At 35.1% G+C, this 21,999-nt stretch overlaps 2 protein-coding genes across 2 annotated transcripts in view; both read right to left on the reverse strand.

The window, feature by feature from the left end:
• Nucleotides 1-21,999, reverse strand: part of LOC149068347 (uncharacterized) — a 64,304-nt gene that overhangs the window by 37,445 nt on the left and 4,860 nt on the right. The gene's annotated exons all lie outside the window — the stretch shown is intronic.
• Nucleotides 7,271-11,004, reverse strand: LOC149068349 (uncharacterized). Its single transcript, XM_089251697.1, has 2 exons — nt 10,591-11,004; nt 7,271-10,166 (listed from the first exon to the last, which is right to left on the reverse strand). The coding sequence occupies exons 1-2, from the start codon at nt 10,741-10,743 to the stop codon at nt 7,491-7,493; spliced, it is 2,829 nt and encodes a 942-aa protein (XP_089107823.1). The 5' UTR covers nt 10,744-11,004; the 3' UTR covers nt 7,271-7,490.

The following is a 21,999-nucleotide window of genomic DNA, read 5'->3' on the forward strand; positions in this document are numbered from 1 at the left end:
AATCAAAATATTAAGAAACTAGTAGGCAGCAGTGCCAATTGAGTCACTGTTCATTTCGAAGTAGATTTTAGCAGGAGGCAAAGAAGACCGGGAAGGGGGGACTAAAAGGGAGTCACCAATGAAATTCTTGTGGGGGAGGTGGAATTAAACAGTAAAGAAAACTTCTGAAGAATTTCTTTTTGCGATCCAAGCAACGTCTATATAAAACCCTTAAGCCAGTGGTTCTCTAAAGCTTTTTTTCGCCTTCGACTCCCTTAGACTCAGTGTCTATCCGCGACTTCTCAAAGCAGTCTGAGAATCGCTTCGAAGCACTTAACAAGTGCACATCAATAGCACACCAGCTTTGCGCGGCGCCCACTTTGAGAACCACTACCTTAAGCAAATGATTCGTTTTTCTTTTAGTCACCTGAAAAATCAAAAATAAGTGACGCACATTACACTTCCTTCCGTGGTAAGTTGGTACGATTGTCAATTGCTTCAGCATAGTCTCCCCACGTTTTTTTCTTTTACCGCCCTCGTCTCAGAGAGAAAACTTTCCTCACTGATCCTGAAACTCCTCACAGAGCGAAATTCACTATTCGAAAAAATAATTCTATACAAATCCATTTTTTCGACCCACAATGCTTTACGTCTCATCGGTGTTCGCCCATGAACGCAAACTAAATATAAAAACCCTGCAAGTGATACAAGATAAAATCCTTCGACAGCTAACAAAAGCACTGGTTCCTTCGTTACATCAACATATGAACGGACCTTCAACTCTCCCATATTTGGTCATCCGTACAAGAATTAAACCTCAATCAATTTGACAGAATGGGCAACTCACAACACCAACATATAAGAGACGTTGGAGACTACGACATGATGAGATTTGAAAATTTCGAAGGCCCAAACAAATTTTGGACCTCCCTTAGAACGAACTCTAATTCAGTTCCACTGAACACAAAATTGCAAATAAATGTGTTCAACCAAGAAATACATTTTTAATCAAACAAAAACAATTCTTTTAATCGCCAACCCTCTAACACAGGAGTTCTCAGCCTTTTTTGACTTGCGGAGCCCTTCTCAGTATATAATTTTTATTGCGGAGCCCTGTATGACTTGAGGAGCCAGATTTATATATAATTTTTTATGGCGGAACCCTTTATGCCTCTTTTTTTCATGTATCAATCTAATTTACTGATTTATTTTATTTTCTTTGAGTCACCGCGGAGCACCGGTTGAGAAACGCTGCTCTAACAAAAAGAGGAAGGCCAACAAAAACAGCTGTCTACATATAAAAAGCCCCAACTGAAGGTACGAAATGTTTGAAAAAAAAATCCATTTAAAAGAAATAATAATAACAAAAAAGTAACGCACTTGCTGACAACAGGGGAATAGCACTTCGCTCGTTGTCAGCGGATCATCGCCCATGAATTCTTCCTCAACAAAGGGCGCTGATGATCGGATCGCAGAGACAAATTTATTATTATTAGTTCACAATACAACATTATTTAGTTTACAGTACAACAATAGCATCGATGGCTTTCCCTCGATGCACCAAAAAAGGCTTAAGTAAAAAGGCTTAAGTTGTAATGTTGTCATCCGTGGATGGCTCTCCCACCGAGACCAACAATTCAAGCACTCTTCCGCGTCAGAGGGCCCTGCAGAATGAGAAAGAGTTCTCTCCTATTGTAAATATATGCTTAATCAAGTTTGAAATTATTTTACCCAGGAATTTGTTGAACTTTGCTCAACATGTATATAAAATTTTTTATTGTGTCAACAACAATATTGCCCCAAAAGACCGACATCATTGAACCATGATATCATAAATTGCTACTTCATTAAATATTTTTGAAGCAAAAGCGCATAATTTTTTGTTACTTTTGATTTGTCACTGGCAAAATTTTCACCCCCTCCCTTGACATCATCTTCCCCCCACTAACAATAACTAACCAAATTTTCCTCCTATATATTCACCCACCTCCTACTTTTTCTTCTATTTCCTGAAAATGACCAGAAAAAAAAATTGTCGAAGCTCGCATTAGTGAGTACATGATGGAAACTTTCTCCAATTGTCTTTTCGACACCTTTTTTTCTCTATTCTCTTCCAAGTGTAAACATTTTTAATAGAAGGTTGTGGAGCGTTTTATCTGCAAAATTGTGTTAAAAAGTGACAGTACCAGACAGTTACCCGGATTTGACAAAAATTTTCTCTTTTACACAACCGCACTCACATAATACACACACACACACACACACGCAAATACTCACTTGCCTTTCTCCTCACACGTAGTCTCCACGAGGCTACAATTTGTAAGCCCACAGTTGACCCGTAAGGGCCAGTACCAGGAGGCAAAATTTCATTCTGGTTAAGTCTGAAACGTTTGGAACGATCCCACAGAAAATATTCTCCATCGCAGTTTTTTTCAACCTTCCTGAAAACAAGGACCAGTAAAATGTCCGAAACAAATTTACGGACCAATTGTGTCCCGTATTACACACACACAGTGTTTTCATTATATTACACTACATTACGATAATTATGGAAAAAACTTGTAAATATTTATCTGGCATATTTGTCAGGTTTATACATAAAAGGCCAGTATTACACTATAAAAGTTTTGTCAAAGTGCTTGTATAAAACTTGAAAAATGCGACCAATAAACTGATCGATTGCATTTGCTCGAATGTAATCGATCAGCTTATTCGTTGTATTTTTCCAGTTTTATACAAGCACTTTTACAAAACGTTTATAGTGTGATGCCGACATAAATCAGGTTTAATTTTTTGTAGCAATTTTTTTGGAATTTTAATTACGATCGATGATTATGCCTACTTCGGACAATGTTTCTGATGGCAATTGATGATGTCCCGTTTTGTACAGATTATTATTTAAGATGCCAGTTTATACCGAATTTTATTTTTCTCAATGAAATATGATCATCAGGTCATATTCGAATATTTTTTTCGTGAAATACATTTTTGTTTACTGTGATTTGCAGTAGCCCTTTATTTCCACACCATTCAGCAATTTTAGCAGTAATTAGCAAATTACACTTGAAGCAATGAATTGCGACTTTCGACTTAATGTAGTGATATCTCGTGTTCATGATTGCAATTTTGTTGCATTCCCCCTCGATGATGTGGGGAACCTCGGTACAAAGGTATAATTTTATTTGAAGCCGTATTGTAATTATTAACGTCTATTTCAAAGGGTGAATAATTTTATCGAGTGTCCATGCTGACCACTTATGCCATCGTCGCGGACCAGAGGTTGAGAAATACTGCTATATTGTATTCGTAGCTATGAACGCCCCACTAATACGTTTCATACCCCCCCCCCCACCCCCCGTCATTTCATGGGAAGGGGATATCACCCACTCATGGAGAAACTGGTCAAAAATGCCAACAAAAATAAGAATATAAAAACATAGAATGAATCTGCGGAAAAATTCCTGAATAAAAAAATGCAGTCGATCCCGCTTATAACATTCCAACTTACAATTTTCTACCGCTTCGTACGACTTATTTTCGTGGTATCAACATTAAGTAATTCTCGTGAAGATTTTTCCTGTTTAAAGCGTTTCTTCACTTACAACGTTTTCTCATGACAATTTTTTGAAAAACGTTATAAGCGGGATCACTGTAAAAACAAATTCTGAATGATTTGACGACTTGTAAAATGGAGTAAAATTCAAGTTATGAGGGAAATTTCAATAGAAAAAAACAAATATGTGAGATATTGCAGGGGTGAAATGGGATATTGTGTAAAACTGTAATTTTAAAAATTGTGAGTGAAATATAAGTATAATTATGCATGAAACTTGAAGACGACAGAAATTTCAATGAAAATTATATGTGGAATTGTGACTAAAAAAATTATGAGTATGAAATTATAATACAAATTATATATATATATATGCATGTGAAATTTCAATTAAAAAAAACCACGATTAAAATTTCAATTAAAAATTAATATTTATTACACAACCGTACGACCACAGGAAGCGCCGCTCTAAGAGGACGCCAAATCAGAGGTGAGAGAGCGAAAAAATATTTATATTGATCAAGAGAAAAATTAGGGAAAACGATTTCTGTCAGCTCTCTAAGAGGGGCAATAAATCCGAGGTGAAGAGCAGGGCCGTTTTGAGAGCATCTTGGTACTCCCACCCCAATGCAGAGCAGTAACTCAAGGGCGTAGCCAGGGGGGGGGGGACCTTGGGGGTCTGGTCCCCCCCCCGAAATGTGAGAAAATGACCGAAAAAAGGGAAAAAGATGGCCAAATCCATTGTTCTGTCACTTTGGTCCCCCCCCCGAACGAAATTTCTGGCTACGCCCCTGCAGTAACTAGATACCTTTTGAGCCGGGACAAGCTTACATTTCTGTGCCTCCGTGTAATGTGGAAGGAGCAGTTAAAAGGTGGATTCGGCTTCCCCACTAATCTAGCACCCGGGTACCGCACCCGCCTACTCCCCCTCTCCTTTGTTGCGGCCCTTCTCCATCTGACTAAAAATTTAGGCCTACCTCTTGCCTACGTCTACTATTAAGAAATGTAACATCTAATTTTCATGAGACTTCCTCTGAGGGACCTCACGAACACCCCCCCCCCCTCGGGGACGTTCCCGGGTAGGCCCGTGCGTAAGACTGCACTGGTGAATAGGCAAATAATAATAAGGAAAAAGATTTCGTGTCCCCTCCAAAAGGCGCACCATATCCAAGGTGAAAGAGGGAATATTTAAAAAAAAACAAAAAAGAAGAAAATGATCTCTGTCCACTCTAGGAGGGGCGCCGAAATCGTGAAGAAAGAGCAAAAAAAAGTTTATTGACTGCAAAAAAAATTAGCGAAAATTCTTTCTGTCCACTTAGGAGGGGCACAAAATCCGAGGTGCAAGGGTGCAATTTTAAAGAACGACACAAAAAATTTGGGGAAATGATTTCTGCCCGCTGTAAGGGGAGGGGGGGGGGGAGACAAAACCGAGGTGGAAGAATGGAAAAAAAATTAAAGAACCACAAAAAATGAAGGAAAACGATTTCTGTCTGTTCTTAGGAAAGGCATCAAATCCGAAGTGAAAAAGTCGAAAAAAATTAGGGAAATGATTTTTTGAGGGGCGAAAAATCCGTGATGAGAGATAGAGCAAAATAAAGAAAATCTTATTATTCAAAGAAAAGTTCAGTGAAAAAATGTATTCACTCCTCTCTAGGAGAAAGTCCACATCTCTCCGAGGTGAGAAGGCGAGAAAAAGAATTTTAAATTACCAAAGAAAGAGAAATTTAAAGAAAATTATTTCTATCCTTTCGAGGAGGGGCGCCAAATCCGAGGTGGAAGAGCTAAAAAAAATTAATATCGATCAAAAGGAAGAAAAATTGGGTAAAATGATTTCTATCAGCTCAAGAAGGGTAACAAATCCGAGGTGAACAGCAGGGCCGTATTGACAGCAATCCTGGGACCCCCCCCCCCCCAATCCAGGGACGCAATTAGAACTTTTTGAGCCGGGTCAAGCTCGCATTTCTGCGCCCCCGTGTAATGTAGAAGGAGCAGTTAAAAGGGTGCATCCGACTCCCTCACTAGTCCAGCGCCCGGGCACCAGACCCACCTACTCCCCCCCCCCCCTCGCCTAGTTGCGGCCCGGCTCTATCGGGCTAAAAATTCCGCAAACTTTTGAAAATTTTATTATCTCATTCTCACGAGGCCTCTACATCTGAGATCCTCCGGGGATCGCCTCATAAGACTGCACTGGTTAACAATTGAAATAACAATAATAATAAGGAAAATAATTCCGTCCCCTCTCCAACAGGTGCACCCAGTCCGAGGTGAAAGAGCAAAAAAAGAAAAACGTAAAAAAATAAAAATATATGTAACAAGCAAAAGGGGTGGGGGAGAAAGAGTGGCCAACGCATTCTTACTTCTTAGAGGGGAAGGTGTGGGACATGGGAAGAAACCAGTTCTAACAATCACAGAAGGCCTTTTAACAAGACACAGCTCATTTGAATTTCCACGGTTCATAAGCGAAAAAAGAAGCGATTCACGGCTCATTTTCGACCAATTACAGGAGGCGTTTTAACGGGCAACGGTTCACTTTCATTTCTGCGGCTCACGGCTCTTCACGGTTCATTTGCAGCCAATAGGAGCAGGCAACACAAATGAAAAAAGAAGCGATTCACGGGTCATTTCTGACCAATTACAAGAAGCGTTTCAACGGGAAACGGTTCACTTTCATTTCTGCGGCTCTCGGCTTGTCACGGTTCGTTTGTAGCCAACAGGAGTCGGCAATATGAGCCGTCAGCCGTCACGGTTCTTTTCACAACGTTTTCAAAAGCCTGCTTGTTCTTGGTAGTTTCTTGTATGCGATGGAAGTGTAAGAGCTGCGGTTCTTTTTTTAAGAACCGCGGCTCACTCACTCTTTGAAAAGAGCCGCTCTTCTAGACGGTTCATGAGCGGATCGCCCATCACTAACCGTGACCTTCGAAAGTAACAAGGCCCCCTCAATCGAAAATGACGTCAGCACTCGTGGGGCATCGCGTCGCTGGACAGGGAAAAATTCTCTCTTTAGCTGTTGGATTTTTTTTTAAGGTTGTGTTTTTGACGGAATATTAACCTCGATGTGTGTGGCTCACTTCCATAAAAACATAGTGAATATTTCTTCAAATACGGATGAAATTTGTGATAGCATATTTCCAATTTAAACCTTGCATCAACACAGGAATTTAATTAAGTTTAATGGGCATTTTAATTAGTTACAATGGCTTTGAGGATGAAACGTACAGTTTGCCTTTATTTTACCGTGTTATCTTTCAATCGATAAAATCTTGCTTAGCAACCAGCAAAATCTCAAAAAATGTGCCAACACGGGATCCACTGTTTCTGGATGAAAAGTATTGTATTTGCGTATACGTTAAAATAAATTGGTATAATGAGTTTTCTTTTTCCGACTATATATTTGCCAAGTATATTCAGATATACACCAAACAGCGGTTCTCAACCGGTGCGGGCTCCGCGACCACTCGACGATAATAAAATAAATCAGTAAATTTGATAAACTAACAAAAAAAAGAGGCCTAAAAAGGTACCGCCAATAAATAATATACTAAACAGGGCTCCGCCATAGAAAGTATACACTGAAAAGCGAGTCAGAAAAGGTTGAGAATCGCTGCTATAGAGGATTGAGAAGTGTATAAATGCGAACATTAAAACAATAGTCAGAATATTATATCAGTTTTTGAAAAAACAATATGCATTTTAAAGCTCTCTAAATTATGTTTGAGTAAGTAAACTAAAACACATCAATGATCAGATATAACAAACTTTTTATTTCAAGATAATAAAAGCAAATGTTTGGCACATCTGAAATTTCAAATTTAGAAATTTATTTACTGTTACACACACACAAATAAAATATTATATATACAATATGCACAAAAACCACATTAATTACAAGCAAAAAATACAAGTATTTATAACCGATTACGTAACAGCACCAATGATTAAAGAATCCATCTAGAGCATCTTATTGCGAAATTAAAGTATTTAATTTTCGCTTCTGACTTTTTCTTTCGACTGAAGAATCGTTTCTTTGCTTACAGAAGTTGTTCAAAAATATGTTTGTAGATGACCACAAAATTTTACTTAAAATTTCTGCTGCATTGTGTCCAAAAGAACAAAACTCATCAAACACAAACAGATTTTCATCAGTTATGTATTTCTTTGAAACCTTGAATAGAAGGTTTCGATGGTTTTTGTTTTTCAATAATTCATTTTCTTTATTGCTAAGTAATTTATCAATAATCAGATAACTATATAACACCACATTCACTACTGCAGATGATGGAAAAAGAAGTTTACCACGATCGAATTTCATAATTAAACTGTGAATTTCTTCAAAATCAAATTCTTTATCGACTGTTAATATAGTTTTACAGCTATCGCATTTACTGTTTTTCAAAACTGAGAATACACAGTACCCAGCTATGTATGCCAAAACAGGTAAATATTCATGTGCTTGTTCAATTTCATTTTCTCTTACTTCATCTACTTCAAAATTGGTTATTTCAGATCTTTCATCAATTGAATTTATATCTCCAAAATTATCATTTAAAATTATGTCATTCACAGGGATTGTATATTTTTTTGAAATGATGCCTAGTTTCATATTTGCTCGAATTCTCAGCTTGTTTTCAGATTCAAACAATTGACGAATAGTTATATGATAATGACTGCCTGCCATTTGTCGATATAAGCTGAATCTGAGCTCGAGATTGTCAGTCTGAAATTTTCCTGGAAGGATGTAATCCATATTGAGCTCATTTTTACAATATGATGTTATTTCAATTATAGCATATGTGGTTACTTTTAGTGCAGTGTGTGTTTCTTTTGTTAACATGCCTGTAGTGCATTTCATCTTTTCCCATTCCTCCAACCAATTCAAAAAGTTATGCAAAAATATCAACTTTTCATCATCAGCTGAATAAGTTAATGGGGTTTTGAGCTGATCATTTAATCGAATTCCAATGTATTTGGATTTGACATTCATTATTTTCCACCAATTTAAATGAATATTTATATAGTTTGCAGTGTCTTTGAAGTGTGGAATTTCTTTCTTTTCACCAATTTCTAAAAGGGCATTAATGATACTTTCATTGAAAATTTTTAGGACTAAATTTACATTTTGGCGTTCAAGACATGATGGGAAAAGAGCTTTTAACGTTAAGTTATAGCCGTATTTGATCAAGCCGTTCATTTCACACTCATACAATTTTCTGAGAGAATTAAAGGATGCAGTGTGAAAATTTTGAGCGTCTGTCATGCCATCAAAGGATGGAAAATACATACATTTTTGATGGTTCTTTTGGTTTATCCAATTATTTCTTATACTTTTTAGAAGATGAACAGGATCAATTAAAAAAAATAATGGTCTTCCATGATCAACAGGGTGTGGGTAAATGCATTGAAAATTTGGTGGATTAACAAACTGAGACATAGATTTTCTGTTAATGGCATTATTGTCTGTTATAACACAAAACACATGAAATCCAATATTTTCTAAGTTAACAATTAGCTTTTTAATGAAATTATGTAATTTATCAAAAGTTATTGTTTTCACGGGGAGCACATGAGCAACATCTTTATAGGAAGAAGTAACACTGGCTATCATAAACACTTGAGCACTGGATGCTAGTTTTGATGAATCATGAGACATGCCAACAATACTTCCTCCTTTATAGTCCAAATATGATTTTAAATGAATTTCATCTATCATTAGGATTATGTTTAGATCAGGTGGTTTTAAATGTGGTACTTTTTGTTTTAGATAGTTAAGAAAGTCAGAATCATTTTGTTCACTATGAGGACTCAAGCTGGAGTCTGAGCATAACCTTTGAATAGTTGATGTATGGGGAAAAATTAGTTTGTTTGATTGTCTAATGAATTTATATGTATGAGGTGACAGGGTGTGAATCAAGGTACTGAATATTATCATTTCTGGGGAATAAATTGGTTTTTTAGACGATTTCAAAACTATCTGATCATAAAAAAAATTTAAGAACTCATCTTTAGAATTTTCTTTGAGAAAATATTCCAATAAATTTTTCAAAAGAAGAATGATATTATCACTGCCAGTATCAGATTTTGAAATGCTACACACAGCAATTAAGGCTATCAAAATTTCACTCAATGTTTGGCAGCTACTAATTTTCACCGGTAAATTTATATTTGCAATTTTTGGTACAGGCACATTTCTAATATATGCAGAAACATTTAACTCATTGTCAATTACAACTGATGAGCTAATCTGAGGAGCAGGTGATTGCTCAATCAGTAAAAACATAACACTATTTTCTTTAACTATTGTGCTCCACTCTTTACTATCAATAACACTTAATTTTGATTTCAAATCATCTAAAGTATTCAAAAATTGTTCTTTCTCAAACCTTTCTTTTTCTTTTCTGCTGTCTTCTATAGCTTTATTGAAATTTTGAAACTCTCTTCTTTTTTTCTTTTCTTCTGGTGCTTCTCTACTGCGACTGTAGGAAGACATATAGCTCGGACAATCAGGAAAAATTGTGGGAATCGCTCCTGCTCTTGGTCGTGACACTTGAAGCTTCACTGTGATTTCCTTTCCTGATTTAGGATCATATTCCGTCACTTCACTGATTATATCGTCTTCTTTGAAATGTTTCTCACATACCTATACGTTTAAAATGAAAATATATTGTAGAGTTATCATTAAATCAACAATAATTATCAACTAACATTGGCATACGCAAAGGGGGCCGAGATTATAGCGTTATTTTGTAAGAAAAAATTTAAACCCCCCCCCCACCCCGAGAAAATTCTGCGTACGCCTACGTCAACTAATATAATCGTATCATTAAGTAAATGCATACAAAATTGTAATTATTATATTTCACTATTGCCAGTGTTAAGTAGGCCTATGTAAATTTTTTTACACTATAAATTTACTATATACCGGTCCCAGAAGATCCTCCCTTACTGCTAGGACATCACATCAGAATATAGAGATAGAATATAAAATACGTAATCAATTTAAAAGAAAAAAAACATGCGCGTAATAATTTTTTTTCACGTGAAGAAAAAAATACATAGCTCACCTTGCTGTTTTTTGTTGGAGTAAAGTCTTTCCTCTTTATAGCATTCAACCACTTGCCTTTTAGTTGCTCTTCTTTCGGAAAACCGAACACCTTTACTTTGGGGCCGTTTTTGTAGTTTCCCCTACAATTTACTACTGAACAAGTTTGTGGCATATTTCACAACATATATAACAACTATTAATTTGATGTTTAAACTGGAAATTCATGGAAAAAAATGTTCCTCAACATGCTTTGTGTCGTAGAACTAGAAGGAAAATGTACAGAGTAATGGAGTTTCCTTAACATTATGGCAGAAGAACCTGTTTCTACTAGGGGCAAAGCTTCTTAATACAGCTTTGACTAGGGGTCTTTCCGATCCGGTTAGCCCCAAGGTTGGTGACGTCAGAGGTATGTTGATGGGGATTGAGTTGGCCTTGTCACTCACGTAGGTCACGATTGAACTCCCTATAAAGAAATCTTCCCCCCCCCCCTACATATATATATATTTTTCTGTTTCCTTCTTTTTTCAGGGACTTTCTTTCAGCATCAAGTACTACTCATCATCAACCATTCATCACCTTAGCAGGAAATATTCCAGGGTGGGGGAAAAGTCGACTTTTTTTAGAAACAGCTGGAAGGATTTTAAGGAGTTTTTAAGGGCCTTATAAAGGAAATGAAAATTAATGACTTTTTAAGGAGTTTTTAAGCACCGTAGGAACCCTGTTTATAATGCCCCAAAAAATTAGGCCATGGAACGAGACTTGAGAGAGTGGACTCCTCCTTCATATTAATTTGATTTTCATTATACATGAATTTGAATAACTGCTTCAGAAGAGTTTAAATTGTTTTCGGAATAAATTTGTGATGTCCTGTATTGGATCTTTGCACCTTTACTCATTTTGGGAAATAATTTGTAACAATATGATGATGCTGTATCTTTAGTCTAAAATTTAATTATAACAAAAAATGTCATCCAGTCACTCAAATGGCAACACATTGCATTTATTCAGCATGAAAATTAAAAAAAAAAAAAAAACCAATACCCAATACAGGTAAAACAATTGACAACTTTCGGAAAATTGCAAGAACATGTATTCAAATACAAAGAAAGTTGACCTGAAAACACACAAAACAACATGTCATATTCTTAGCCAGAGCCGTAACTGGGAGGGGGACAGCTGCCCCGGGTGGAAAAATTTAGGGGTGGGTGGCAGTTTTAGGTGGGAACAAAGAACACCGTTACAAAATTATCAAATTTTAAAGTTGTGGGGGTGGCAAAATAATGTTTGCCCCAGGTGGCAAAAATCCTAGTTATGGCCGTCTTAATCAGGGTTGGGTTTCTGACATCACAAGCATCAAAAACTGGTTTAAACAGTTGAAAACCTAAATGAATGTTTTTGAATAATATTTTTAACACAATAGGTTGATAACATGATGAGAAACTTGCTTTTTTATATATTAAGTTATTTTTAAACACTAATTTATTATAAAAATTAAAATAAAATATTGATTACAATTTGAAATTTTGAATTTTTCAACATACAAAATAGTCTAGAACAGATTATAAGTAATATTGTGGTTTATTTTATCTGAACTACTGATTACCTGTGTTCAATTTACTAAGTGAAATAGAGCTGTGTATTCAAAATATGAGTGATAGGGCATCAGGCTTAGGTTTCTGAATTCAGAAACCAACAAAAACTTATTTACTTGCGTATAAAAACAGTCAAAAATTTATTGTCAATGTTGTCAAATAGTTCTTTTTTAAACCTGACAGATATGTTAAATAACAAAAAATAACTTACTGTTAATGCAGATTAAAGTGCTTTATATTTTTAATTACCGTATATAGTTACTGAATAATAAATATCTATTTGATATTTTAGTTTTCTGATCTGCTCAAAATTTAATTCCATATTGAGTTCTCGAGCAGCATCTGTTAATGCACTAATTAAACTCATTTATTACCACCTAAAATTTTTTATTGGCTTAGGTTGTATAATCCAGAGTTTTAAATAGTATTTTCAATCAAAGCAGACCTTATATCTTGCACTTATAGCTGCACTTGATATCCAAAAGCATTGTTTTGCACGTTTAGATACATCTTCAATTGGAAAACCATTGCATTATAAATGATAGTAAATATACCATATAATAGTCAAACTTAGTCATTCCTTACTATTGCGCTTAGAGTAAGTTATAGGAGTTTCTAAAACATCATATGGTCCAACAATTTAGTATTTTGATTGCTAGATATGTTTTCATGTTATGCACAATAAAGGTATTTTTTCAAGTATTAGTGATTATCTAGATCAGCGGTTCTAAACCTTTTTTGACTCGTGGAGCCCTTTCTGGTATGTAATTTCTATGGAGCCGCCCTGTAAGCCTATTTTTCATTCATTCATCAAAGTTACTGATTTATTATTATTATTCAAAAATATTTATAATTATTTTCCGAATTTACTGTTTGTTTTGAATTTTTTTCGAGCTGCCGCGGAATCCCTGGGAAGTTCACGCGGAGCCCCAAGGGCTTCGCAGAGCACCGGTTGAGAACCACTGATGTAGGTAATTCAATAATAACAAAAATCAATGTTACATTTTTGCCCTAAAAGAAGTTTTAAACACCTATATGTTATGAAAAGAGTACAACAGAGGATTTATATCAATACACATATGTAAGCAGTTGAAGAAATTTTGTAGGATTGAGAATCTCATCTTGAATTGAAGAATATAGGCCTATCGAATCATTCCATAATATTTCCCTGCAGCATTTATGCTATACTCTAGTCAAATTGCATATTTTACAAGAAAAATACACCTATCTTGTCCGAAATAATTCTGTAGACAGCAGAATATTATTTTGCAATCATATTAAGTATTTATTATTTGTATAACGTAGTCACTTTAAACATTACATGCAATCAGTGTATGTATTTCCAATGATAATTTTTAAATTGAAAAGCAATATTTGGAGTTTTGACACGACAGTTTAAGCCGTCAAAAACTACCACAAGTCAAAAACCTGCCAACCTTGGTTTTAGCACAATCTGATTCCCAAGGGAATACACCAATCATCTTGTAATCATAATGAAATAAGCAATATATGATGATGACAAAAGTTTCTTCATAATATTCTAAAAAAAAAAGCTATATCAATAGTAATCTTTATTCCGAAATGTTTGATAATCTAACATTAATCACAGGTGCACAAAAAAAAATTCTACTTTTGGCTATTGGCAATAGGTTGTAAAGAAAAGAACTTCTTTTACAAATCTGTGTTGAGTTTTGTGATTCAATCTTTTTATTTTTTTGGGACCCTTGGCTGAATCGCAGACATCTGCTATAAAGAAATAGGATAGTCCAAATTAAATAAGTTTTGAGTGTGCTAAATATGTATGCTGATACACTGAATGCTAGAAATATCATTCTACGAGGCATTCAGAAAAATTATCGACCTAGCAATCAGCATTGAAAATGTTTCATCGATAATTGAGGTATGAAAAATGATAATTTCCGAAGAATTACTCAAGCCTTGCCGATAGACCTACACACGAATTTTACATATGGAATCAAATGCACACATATTTTTTGATTCATTTGGCTTATTTGATTCCCACAGAACCATTTAGAAGTTATTCTGTCAAAACATCTTTTCAAGAATCATAAATACTCTTATGTTAAACTATTTGGTAGTCTACAAGAATTTCATTTGAAATACCTTCAGATCGAATCAACTTGTGTTTCTTCAATGAAGAACTCGATAAAAAGACATGTTGACTAAACTCCCATTCATGCTTATCTTCCCATTTGTGAATTTTTACGCGTCTGTTTATATAAATGGCTGATTTGATAAAACAGTTTGCTGCACATATCACACTTGTACATCTTCTCTACAGTGAATATATACATTTAAATGTCCTGGTCGAGAAAACTTTTAAGCACGAAACTCTCACTTCAGAAGTTTCATCTCTACTGTTGACACTTATGAGCAATTTTAAATGGCAGATTTGAGAGATCAATCAATCAGTGACTTGGCTTCTCCCTAGTGTGTAATCTTTTGTGCCGGATTAAACTGCCATTTTCAGAAAAAGTTCTAGCACAAACATCACACTCGTATGGCTTCTCTCCAGTGTGAACTCTTCTGTGTATTTTTAAAGCGCCGATTCGAGAGAAGGTTTTAGCGCAGATATCACACTCATGTGGCTTCTCACCAGTGTGAACTCTTCTGTGTAACTTTAAATCATGTTTTTTAACAAACGCTTTGCCACAAAAGTCACACTCGTGCGGCTTCTCCCCAGTGTGAATTTTTATGTGTCCTTTCAGGGCGCCCATTTGAGCAAAAGTTTTAGCACAAATATTACACTCGTATGGCTTTTCCCCAGTGTGAATTCTTCTGTGTACGTTTAAAAAACTTATTTTAGAAAACACTTTACCGCAAAAGTCGCACTCGTGTGGCTTCTCTCCAGTGTGGGCTCCTTCATGCAGTTTTAAATTGCAGATATGAGAAAATGTTTTGCTGCAGATACCACACTCATGTGGCTTTTCCCCAGTGTGAACTCTTTTGTGGGAGACTAAACGGCTCAATTGATAAAATGTTTTACCACAGATATCACACTCATGTGGCTTTTTCTCAGAGTGGACTCTTTTGTGGGAGACTAGATGACACATTCGATAAAACATTCTACCACAGATATCACACTTGTGTGGCTTTTTCCCAGAATGGATTACTCCATGTTGGTTTAAATTTGCAATTTTAGAAAATTTTTTACCACAGATATTGCACTGGTGTTGCTTCTCTACTGGATGAACTCTTTTGTGTCTTTTTAAACTGCTCTTGTTAGAAAATGTTCTACCACAAATGTCACAGTGGCATGTGTTTTCTACTGAGTGGACTTTTTTGTGCTCGTCCAAATCGTTCCCCTCCAAAAATGTTTTCCTGCAGTATTCACACTCATGTGAGTTTGTCTCAATATGAAATTCATCAGAAAGATCAGATTCAAAATGTTTCTCATGTAATGTATTCAGGATCAAAGCACAACTCGGATTGACCTCGTCTTCATTTACATCGACTTCGTTAATTGGACTCACAGATGATTCATTCATAATATCAAAGATCTATTTGAACAGAGAGAATGTATTATATTTTTGTTATGGTTCTCATCAAGTGTGCAGTTGTTCCAAATGTCGTCTTCAAATCAATCGTTTCGTGCTACAGATTCCAATTTGTATCTTCAATCATCTGCAAAAAGAAGAGATACCACCATCACAACGTCTCTCCATTTTTTTTTTTACATTCATTCCTACTCATTCTATTGCATGGAGACATGAAAAAGTTATGTAAATCATAGAATTATGGTGGTATGCAAAATGTGGGCCGCAAAAAAAAAAAAAAAAGAAAGTGAAAAATGGTATCACGGGATGTGTAGGTTCTTGATTCCCTTGGTGCTTTTTCAGTAGAAATGAATAGTAATAAAAATGACAATGTTAAGGATATTTTGTAAGCAACAACAAGGTAGGCTATTCAACAAAAAATATGATCAACATGACACAGAAACTAAAATTATCTTCTATTTTAGATTGTAACTGCAAGCGAAATAATTATAATACAGCAGCATTTTCATAAAATATAAGGCCCGCATAAAAATTGTTGGGATTGAAATGTACAGTTGCCAGTTTCATAACAAAAGACAGTAAATTAAATTAACCTTGATGTCTTCCCGCAGTTAAGTTTCTTCACTAAATAAAACTTCATTGCTTCAGGAGCAAATTTTGAAGTCATTCTGACCAAAGATTCTTATTTTACAGCGTTTTGGAGAGAGAATTGAAACTTTAATAATAATCACCTTGTGACAGCGTAGATAAGTACACCAATTTGTGTCGCGCAGATGGTAACCATCTCACCAGTGATGGCTTGTAGATAAAATTAATGGGGGTGCTGCTCCAGAAAAATTTTAGCCTTTGTTTTAAAAGTATGTAAAAGGAAACAACCCTATATAAAAAGCTAATAATACAAGCGAAAATAAAATATAGAACCATAAATAAAACCGAAAAAAAAAATAGAATCACATTCACTTCATCACATTCAAGAATACGGTATATGGTTTTTAAGCACAACACACACAGAGTAAAAAAAAAACGACCTTCCACCAACACGCCAGGGTCGGCACTACTGGAGCGACAGTGATCTCTCTCCCTCGCATGAAGCTTCCTATGTGTGAATATGCACAACAGTCAAACACAACGCCAATGGAACTGTGAAGCGCACAGTTCCATACAACGATTTTTATATATTTTTCATAAACTGGGGGATGGCTACTGATGTTAAGCTTAAGGATTATATATTGTACAAGTATAAAGAAAGAATTAAAGCAAAAAGGACTCATATTAAATGTTATCAATAATATCAAGTGCGAATAGGGGGTGCTGCAGTTCCACAGTGCATATACGCAAGCTGCCACTGCATCTCACATACCCGGCCAACACACTGAACTATCCATGCGATAACCATTGATAGGATAAAAAACATATGGTATGTCTCATAAGGTGTCGACCAAACGAATAGGAGGAGAAAAAAAGATTTTGAGGGTTTCAATTATTATTCTTTGTGAATCTTGGAAGGAAAAAAAAACACATTTTTTCCTCTAGGGGAAAATAAGGTGCCGGCCCTGGGTTCAAGCTAGATAAAAAATTCCTTTAGTAAAAAAGCGAAAATGTGTGAAAAAGCTTTAGCAAAATGCTACAATGCTAATGACTGATGGTTAGATGTCTACTCGTTTTGTACCTTCTGCATGCATTTTTACGAAAGTGGCTAATACTTCTTTTTGCATTCTAAGATTTTCTTTTGCATTTTGCAAAAAATGCGACCATAGCTTAATAAACCCTGTGCCAGCCATATCTCTCAGAAGTCAATCATGCTTTGTTCTCAGAAAGAAAATGATGCTGTCTGAACAATATTTATTTTTTAATTGTTATTTTCAAAAACAAACACAAAATACATTTAAGACAGAACAGGAACCACATAAAGACACGAGCACATACAATCCAATCTTGTTAATAAGTCGCTCTTAGGAGACCAAAAAGACCTTGTAAATTATGGCAGCACTGATTCCTGTCTCCCTACTGATGCATTCATTTGTAGGAAAAACAAAATTTTTGTTACTCACACGAGTTCAATCATTACAATTGATTACTCAAGTTTTTCTTAATCGATTAATGTTTATTTGCTAGATAATTTTGCATTTGACACACAAACACAAAATATTTCTTTATCGATTTTTAAAAATTTTCAAATTTTTCTGCATGTATATGGAAACCAAAGTATTGCCCTCTTGTATGGCAGTTTAATCCTTTTCGGAACATCATAAATGAAAATAAAATATTCTTTTATGAGTTCGAAAATATAATTGTTTATTTTTCTCTGAAAAAACACTGGCGAGATTTGTTTGTGTGAAATTGGTAGTTGACGAAATGATCCTTTTCTTCAAAGAAGAGATAGAAAGTAGAAGTCTTTGTCGGTTGTGCTTCCCAGGCCCGATACAAATTGTTTTAATGGGTCAATTTTTCATATTCCTCCACTACAACGCTGCTTTATATATTTAAAGCTGAACAAATTTTTTTTTAAATTTGGAGAACATTCGGACAATAGAGTGAACACAGGGTTACAGATACTCGGTAATCGTCTAGCTGACAATTTTTCTAAAACCTCAATAGCCGACACAAATATTGAGCGGCTGAACATTTTTTTTCTCAAAAAAAAAAAAAATCCCAGCCTAAAGCTGTTATTACACTATAAATGTTTGATAAGGTATCTTTTTCAAAACTTGAAAAATGCAACCAATAAGCATATCGGTTACATCCGAGGGAATGTAATCGTACAACCTATTACAAGGCAATGTAATTGGTTGTTTTTTTCAAGTTTTGTAACGTATCTCTCGTCAAACTTTTCTAGTGTAACCTGGCCTAACTACTATAAACCAATGAGTATTAAGCAGATATGCATAGGCCCTATTATTATTTTGATTTTTTTTGCGTTTGTTGTTTCAAATTACTACACATCTGAAATTGCATATTTAATTCGCTAATTGTTAAAATTCAATATAAAACATTCTCCTGAATAACAATAGAATGAACTTCATAGAATGAATGTCAAAAGCGAAAATTTTTAATATTTTAATTTTAAAAAAATTAAGAAATCACACGCATAGCCTACCTTTTTTGAAAATCGTCACAATGAGATCAATAAGCAATATCGTTTGTGAAAGAAAAATCTACATCTCTGTAACACTTAAATTTTGCTTTTCTTTAGCCTCTATCACCTGCAGCTTTGTGTTAAAATCCAAGACGCGTTGCTTGTGCGGCTGGCGGCCATCTCTACCCTGAATGAATTGCTAAAAAATAAGTTATCCCTCCGCTTATCCCACTCCAGAACTAGTTTAAAATGGAAAATATCAACTTTTTTCTAAGAAACACGAGTACTTTCTAACAAAAGTCATAATTTTCATATCAAACAAAATGCTCTAAACAGGCTTTCAATATATCTGCTTCAGATAAAATAGTAAGCGTTCATCATTTTTCCAAGAAATAAAAGAGTTCCCTAACAGTATGACTTTATTTCTTTTCCCATTCAAAAAATCTTTCCGTTTCAGCAGGTTTTTTTAATCTGAAAATAGATTAAAACCTTCTGTGTCTGTGTTACACAGTTTTCGTCTTACAGGTTTCCCATGACTGAAAAAGCATTAATTATCTCCCCTAGACTAGTACTTTGTTCCGTTCAAGACAAGTTTCAGTCTCATACATTGTCCGTCTTAGACAGGTTTCACTGTAATTATCGCTAGAATTATCGAAAACTTTCAAGTTTCTCTTTCCCTTTGTGAATTCTTATGCACCTATTTAAATGGATTTGAAGGAATGTTTTATTGCAGATGCACTTTTTGCCGCAGTAATGGTTGAGTGGTTATAGTGACGGACTCACATCACGAGGATCTGCTGAAGTTGGCTTTCTGCGGTTCCCAACTTCGAGTCGTAAATGTGAGCCGATCTCCCCATTAAAAAGTCTCTCCGCAGAGAGCAACAGGCCTACAATGGTATAATTATTCATTCATTATACTTTAATCACTATGAGTTGAGAAAAACTCATACTTTAAAAAAATTGATTGCGGATGACAGCACTACACATAACAAGCATTACACAGAAATGAACTTCACGGAAGGTTCACACACTCTATACATACACATTCCAACATGTACCAATTCGTTAGAAGTTCCGCAGCGGAATATGGACAAGGTGCATGTCTGGTTTAATAGTAGTAGATATCACACTCATACGTCTTCTGTCCAGTAAATATGTACATTTAAATGTCCTGGTTGAGAAAACTTTTGAGCACAAAACTCACCCACTGGTGTGGTTCCTCTCGCATGTGTACGTTTAGGTCTTATTTTAACTGGCTGCTTTGAGAGAACATTTCATTACAGACGTGTGGGGCTTTTCTCCAGCATGCAATCTTTTGTGCTTGATTAACCTGCAATTTTCAGCAAACGTTCTGGAACAGATGTCACATTTATATGGCTTCTCTCGAGTGTGAATTTTTCTGTGCATTTTTAAAGTGTCAATTCGAGGAAAGGTTTTAGCACAGTTATCACACTGATGTGGTTTCTCTCCAGTGTGGACTCTTCCATGTAGTTTCATATTGCTGACATTAGAAAACGTTTTACCACAGATGCCACATTCATATGACTTCTCCCCAGTGTGGATTTTTTTGTGGGAGACTAAATGATATAATCGATTAAATGCTTTACCACAGATGTCACACTCATGTGGCTTTTCTCCAGTGTGGACACTCATGTTGTTTCACATTTCCGATTTCAGAAAACGTTTTATTACAGCCATCATACTCTAATAGCTTCTCTACGTGGGCTGTTTTATGTCTGCTCAAATTTTTCATTTCAGAAAACAACATACCACAGATATTGCACTGGTGGGACTTCCCTAACAGATGGACTCTTTTGTGTCCTTTCAAGTTAATTTTGCTAGGAAATGTTCTACTACAAATATCACACTGACACGTGTTTTCTACCAAGTGGACCTTTTTATGCTCATCGAAATTGTTTCCCTTCAAAAATGTTTTCCTGCAGTTTTTCTTAATATGGAGTTGATCAGGAACATCAGATTCACATCTTCTTTGTGTGATCTCACAGATGATTCATCCATAATATCAAAGATCTATTTGCACAGAGAGAATGCTTTATATTTTTGTTATCAAGTTACATTTTGTTACATGAAGTGTGCTGTTGTTCCAAATGTTCTGCCTGCAAATCCACCACTCGTTTCATGCTACAGATTCCAACGAGTATCTTCAACCATCTGCAAAAGAAGAGATACCACCATCACAGTCTCTCCAATTGTTTTTTTTTTGGGTTTTTTTTTGCATTCATTCCTACTCATTCTATTGCATGGAGATATGTAAGAAAATGATATCCCGGGATGTGTAGGTCCTCGATTTCCTCATAAGCACACAAACTAAAATCATCTTTTATTTTAGAGTGTAACTGCGAGCGAAGTAACTATAATACACCAGCATTTTCATAAATGATAAGGTCCTTATAAAAATTGTTAGAATTAAAGCATACAGGTACCAGATTGTTACAATTTCTACAAAAAAAGAAAGGAACTTGACAAATGAATCTCAATGTCTTTCTGAAAGGGGTCATTCAATACCATAAATGAATATAAACTGATTATTTTGAAACCAAAAGCAAAATAATTTTTATAGTTTTAAGCAGGGAAGAAAAAAATTTGATTTAAATTGGGTTTTTTTTTTCTCTTATTAACTGACTGTTTACCAAGGTTGGGTTTTTGACATGACAAGCATCAAAAAGTGGTTTAAACCATCAAAAACCTGAATGAATGCTTTTGGATAATGTTTTGAACACAACAAAGGTATATAACATGATGGAAAACTTAACCTTTTTTGCATATTACTATGTTTTATTTTTAAACAGTAATTCATTACATTAAAACAAAATATCAATTATAATTTAAATTTTTTTTACATTATAAAGAGCCTAGAACATATGAAACATGTTTTGATGGTTTATTTATCTAAACTTCTCATTACCAGTGTTCAATTTGGTAAGCAAAATAGAGCTGTTTATTCAAAATATGTGTGATAGGGCACCGGAGTTGGGTTTTCGACTTCAGAAATCATCTCGGTTTTAAAAGTCAAAAACTTATTGTCAATGTTGACAAATAGTCATGTTAATCTGATAGACATGTTAAATAACAAAACACTTAATTTTATGCAGATTAAAGGGTTTTATATTTTGAATTATAACTACTGAGATATATTATTTTGATATTTTAAATTTTCTTAATCTGCCAAAAACTTTCTTCCGCATTCAAAATTCTCGCACAGCATCTGTTAATACACTAAT

The sequence above is a fragment of the Pholcus phalangioides genome, unplaced genomic scaffold (genome assembly GCF_987345545.1).
Source record: "Pholcus phalangioides strain wild (caught in Gottingen) unplaced genomic scaffold, Ppha-v1.0 ptg000027l_1, whole genome shotgun sequence".
In the NCBI taxonomy this organism is placed as follows: Eukaryota; Metazoa; Arthropoda; class Arachnida; order Araneae; family Pholcidae; genus Pholcus; species Pholcus phalangioides.

Bases quoted from the DNA above. Each gene is read 5' to 3' on its own strand.
- LOC149068349 (XM_089251697.1), bottom strand. From the start codon at position 10,743: ATGCCACAAACTTGTTCAGTAGTAAATTGTAGGGGAAACTACAAAAAC. The intron at 10,167-10,590 runs GTGAGCTATGTA...TTAAACGTATAG, and splicing joins CTCCAACAAAAAACAGCAAG to GTATGTGAGAAACATTTCAA.